Source organism: Protobothrops mucrosquamatus, unplaced genomic scaffold, assembly GCF_001527695.2.
Source record: "Protobothrops mucrosquamatus isolate PMUCROS unplaced genomic scaffold, P.Mucros_1.0 scaffold2791, whole genome shotgun sequence".
Taxonomy (NCBI): domain Eukaryota; kingdom Metazoa; phylum Chordata; class Lepidosauria; order Squamata; family Viperidae; genus Protobothrops; species Protobothrops mucrosquamatus.
In genome coordinates, this window is record NW_015388828.1 from 128,066 (window position 1) to 133,527 (window position 5,462).

At 46.7% G+C, this 5,462-nt stretch overlaps 1 protein-coding gene across 1 annotated transcript in view; it reads right to left on the reverse strand.

The window, feature by feature from the left end:
* Nucleotides 1-5,225, reverse strand: part of MYT1 (myelin transcription factor 1) — an 83,264-nt gene extending 78,039 nt beyond the window's left edge. The window contains exons 1-2 of the mRNA XM_029286047.1: nt 5,171-5,225; nt 2,929-2,959 (exon numbers count right to left, since the gene is read on the reverse strand). Coding sequence (XP_029141880.1) covers nt 2,929-2,959; nt 5,171-5,225 — 86 coding nt within the window. The remainder of the gene's footprint in view (nt 1-2,928; nt 2,960-5,170) is intronic.
* Between the last annotated feature and the right edge of the window lie 237 nt (nt 5,226-5,462).

The window sequence follows — 5,462 nt, forward strand, 5'->3', positions numbered from 1 at the left end:
TCCTTCCTTCCTTCCTTCCTTCCTTCCTTCCTTCCTTCCTTCCACTAAACGAATGATTGTAAGTTGAGACCTATCTGTAATATCTAAATTACAGATTTCAATCCATCCATCCCTCCATCCACCCATCCATCCATCAAAATAGAGCAGGAAGGGACCTTGGAGGTCTTCTAGTCCAACCCCCTGCTCCATCGGGAGATCCTATACCAGTGGTGGCGAACCTATGGCACGGGTGCCAGAGGTGGCACTCAGAGCCCTCTCTGTGGGCACGTGCACCGTCGCCCCAGTCCTAGGCCTTCAGCTGGGTTTTATAAAACCTTTTCGCTTTAGACCTCCACCGCCATGCGCAAAAAAAAAAAGTTTCAATCAATCAATTTCAACTTCTCACAAAAAAAAAAAGATCTTGCAAAGTTGGAATTGATTGATTAAACTTTTTAGTCCTACCCAGTCTGCCGTTACCACCGCAGCCACGCCCACCCAATGGGCCACGCCCACCCAATGGGCCACACCCACCCGGCACTCAACGATGCATAAGTGGGTTTTGGGTTGCAGTTTGGGCACTCAGTCTCTAAAAGGTTCGCCATCACTGTCCTATACCATTGCAGACAAGTGGCTGTCTAGCCTCTTCTTAAAAACCTCCAGTGATGAAGCACCCACAATGTCTGGAGGCAAGTAGTTCCGCTGGTTCATTTAACAATCCACCAAATCATCCTGAATACACCCCAAGTTCTCAGGATTCGTGAGGGGTGTGCCCTTGGGGCAAATAACAGAGGTTATTTCCTGTTCCCATGCCTCAAAGAGCAATGGGAAGCTATGCAGGTCCAACTTCCTACGGCGTTTCTACTCCAAGAACAGGCTGTTGTACAGATTACGGAGTGCCAGGCGCACAACTTGCCTGTTTTATTGTCGAGCACATCAGCAGAGGTGGCCGTTGCCGCCAAACACATATTTCAGGGGCAGCCCGGTTGCACACAGCCATCCCATCCCTGCAGCTGTCCCTTAACTGCCTGATTAGCTGGACAATTAATCAACTAATTGAAGCCCAGGCTGTGCCCGTGACAAAAGCAGAGGAGGCGACGGAGAAAGACATTAACGATTTACAAGAAGGGGAGGGCCGCCCGCGTTCCAAGGATGCCGAGAAATTGGCAGTGGCTACACTTGTAAACGCAGCGGGGTATGGAGGAGAGGGTAGGAACTGGAAGCAGTCAAGCAGATGGAGTCACCTCCGTTGCCAGGTGCCCCTTCTAAAAGTCTGCCCTACTTTGCAAAAAAAAAAAAAAAGTCGGTCTATCTTATCAAATTTGGAAGAGGGGGGTGGGGTCAACCTATTTTCCAAAGCACCAGAAGGCAAGACAAGAAACAACGGATGGAAACTCAACAAGGAGGAGAAGCAACCTCAAACTAAAGAAAAATTTCCTAACAGTGAGGACAATTAAACAGTGGAACAGCTTGCTTCCAGAAGTTGTGGGTCCTCCATCACTGGAAGTTTTTAAGAAGAGACTGGACAGCCATTTGTCTGAAATGTTATAGGGCAGTGATGGCGAACCTTTTAGAGACCGAGTGCCCAAACTGCAACCCAAAACCCACTTATGCATCGTCGGATGCTGGGTGGGTGTGGCCCATTGGGTGGGCGTGGCTGCGGTGGTAACAGCAGAGTGGGTGGGACTAAAAAGTTCAATCAATCAATTCCAACTTTGCAAGATCTTTTTTTTCCCTCCAGAACTTGAAATTGATTGATTGATTGAACCTTTTTTTTTTTTTTTTTTTTTTTGCACATGGCAGCAGAGGCCTAAAGCAAAAAGGTTTTATAAAACCCAGCTGAAGGCCTAGGACTGGAGCGATGGTGCGCGTGCCCACGGAGAGGGCTCTGTGTGCCACCTGTGGCACGTGTGCCATAGGTTTGCCACCACGGTTATAGGGTCTCCTGCTTGAGCAGGAGGATGGACTAGAACAGGGATCCCCAACTCCTGGTCCGTGGACCGGCACCAGGCCGTGGCATGCCAGAAACCGGTCCACATAAACAAGCAAAGCCAACAAAATAATACCAACAAAAGGCAGAATATAGAAGATAATACAGATGAATAATACTACATCCACACTACACGGGGTTAATAGACATTAGCACCACTGAGAGAATTAAGCGCTCAGAATTATTATTTGGAGTAACAGTTGGAAGAGACCTTAGAGGTCTTCTAGTCCAGGGATCCCCAAGCCCCAGTCCGTGGACCAGTACTGGGGCGTGGCATGCCAGCAACCGGTCTGCACAAACAAGCAAAGCCCCATCCGTGGGATGCAGGCAGCACATAGAACCACGCACCTTCCGGTCCGTGGGAAAACCTATCTCCACGGAACCGGTCTCTGGTGCCCCAAAGGTTGGGAACCTCTGGACTAGACGACCTCCAGTGTCCCTTCCATTCTGTTGTTTTGTGTCTGTGGTCACAGAAGGCCCTTCAAAGGGATAGTGAAGAACCTCAAGCCACAACCCCGAGCCAAGAAAACCGTATAGTAGTCTTTAGAAACTTGGCACCCTCCAGATTTGTCCAAACTCTGCAGGTTCATCCTCAACTTACAACTAGGCGTTTAGTGACCGTTCAAAGTTACAACCCCACTGAATAAAATGACTGAACGGTTCTCACGCTGGCAACCGTTGCAGCATTCCCACGGTCACGTGACTATAATTCAGGCTCTTGGCAATGGGCACGCATTTACAACAGTTGTAGCTTCCTGGGGTTGCCGGATCACCCTTTGTGGCCTCCACAGCTGGGCCCTGAAAACAAAGTCAGTGGGGGAAACCCGCATTTGTTTAAGAGCCACGTGATTCGTTTAGCGACGGCAGTGATTCGCTTAACAACCGTGACAAGAATCATCGCACCCATCGCGTGGTGAAATAGCAAGCAGGATACAGATCAGATCCGAAAGGTGTTTCCTTACCTCACTTCCTGGCCAATGAGTTCTGTTGGTACTGCGTGAGCCACAGGGAAGAAGAGAAGAAAACAGGATCAGATAGAAAGAAGATGAGGCAGTTTTGAAGAAACTCACCATTTCAGACATGACCTACTAACCAGGCTAAATAGTAATCACACTTAGGACCACTGCAGCATCCTCGTGGTCACGTGATCAAAATTCGGATGCTTGGCGACTGGTTCACATTTATAATGGTTGCCGTGTCCCGGGGTCATGTGATCCCCTTTCCTGACCTTCTGACAAGCAGGAAGCCAGATTCACTTAACAGCCGGGTTACTATCTTAACAACTGCATTGTTTCACTTAACAACGGTGGTAAGAAAGGTTGTAAAATGGGGCAAAGCTCACTTAACAAGTGTCTCACTTAGCGACATACATTTTGGGCTTCACTATGGTTGAGGACTACCTGGGCTATGAGTAACATTTTTGCAAATCTTATGATCTGAATACACTGCCCTCTTTTCTGTCCGTTTCCTCACCCAGTTTAATCACCAGTCCAATTAACATTTCTGGGAAATGCAGTCCCTGGCTTTATGATTTAAGTCTAGGCCAGGGGTAGGCAACCTTGGCTCTTTTATGACTCGTGGACTTCAACTCCCAGAATTCCTGAACCAGCATGGGGGAACTATGGCCCCCTCATGACTTGTGGACTTCAACTCCCAGAATTCCTGAGGCAGCATAGCTCAGCTTGGAAACCTCTCCCTTTTCCCTCAGCGTGGCTGGCTCAGGAATTCTGGGAGTTGAAGTCCACAAGTCTTAAAGAGCCAAGGTTGCCTACCCCTGGTCTAGGACCATTGTAATTGGCCCAACAAAAGGCGATGCCCTCTTGTGGCAACAGGGTCCATCTACTTATTTAGATGAATGACCCAATGTAGCTACCACCGATTTGGGGTTAATTTCCTGTAGCTTCTGGGACAGCAAACTGAAATATTGCCACGCACTCTTGGCTGATCTATTTAAATTAGAGAACTGATTCCAAAAGAGACAGGAGAGGCCATGATAATGGTGTTTTGAACCTGGGCCTATTTTATTTCATACATTGTCAGTAACTGCAATTCTGCAAAGATGAATAGCTATCATCTCTCAGAGTCTCTCTCTCTCTCTCTCTCTCTCTCTCTCTCTCTCTCTCTCTCTCTCTCTCTCTCTCTCTCTCTCTCTCTATCTATCTATCTATCTATCTATCTATCTATCTATCTATCTATCTACATCTCTCTGTCTCTATCTATCTACATCTCTCTCTCTCTATCTACATCTCTTTATATCTATATATCTATATCTTTATCTATGTCTCTCTCTCTCTCTCTCTCTCTGTCTCTATCTATCTATCTATCTATCTATCTATCTATCTATCTATCTATCTATCTATCTATCTATTTATCTATCTATCTATCTATGCCTCTCTATCAACTATTATTATCTATCTTCTATCTCCCTTCCTCCCTTCCGTCTTTCCTTCTTCCCATCTCCTTCCTTTTCTCATCCCTCCCTCCTTCCTTCTTCCTTCCTTCTTTTCTTCCTCCCATTTCCTTCCTTCTTCCTTTTCATCTCCTTCCTTCCTCCCCTCCTACCTTTTCCTTACTTCTTTCTTTTCATCTCCTTCCTTCCTTCCTTCCTTCCTTCCTTCCTTCCTGTCTGCCTACCTTTTCCTTACTTCTTTCTTTTCATCTCCTTCCTTCCTTCCTTCCTTCCTTCCTTCCTTCCTTCCTTCCTTCCTTCCTTCCTTCCTTCCTTCCTTCCTTCCTTCCTTCCTTCTTCCTTCCTTCCTTCCCTTTGCTTTCAAAGCCTGAAAACAAATAGACATCAAGTTCAGAGTTAACAAGTTTCCTCCATTCCTTGCGCCCATCAGCCTTGCTGGCTTCGATGCCTGCCATCCTGAGCACTTCCCCTCCCTGCCAGATGCAAAACTTCAAAGTCTCTCCCTGGGATAAAAGCAGCCTGCAGTTGTCTAGCAAATTAGGCCTGTATGGCTGGTTTTTAAAGGAGAAAAAGGAGCGAGGGAGGAATTAGGAGACCAACTGGAAAGAGGGTGTCTGGGTTGAATGGCCAAAGCAGTCTGTTCAGAATAATTGGGAAGGGGATGCGGCTGTGCACAAACTACACACAAAGACACACAAGGTCTTATCCTCAGGCAGGTCTTCATCCATTCAAGCCAGCCTGGATGAATCATCTGTACCCCTGATTCCACATGGAGAGTATAACAAAACACTTACCTCTAATTGCCTTGGACCGTGTTCGTGCTCGTTTATCGTCATTCTCTAAACTCATCTGGAATCCAATAACAACAGAAGTCAACATTTTGTTCAATAAAAAAAACATTTTACAGTCAAAGCTAAGGTGTTTCTAATTTCAACACTTCATGTAAAATTGGGATGGCCGAAAGAAAGTGGGAAAGGTCTAAGCCAGGGATGGGGAATTTGGCTCTTTTATGACTTGTGGACTTCAACTCCCAGGAATTCTGGAAGTTGAAGTCCACAAGTCATAAAAGAGCCAAGGTTCCCCATC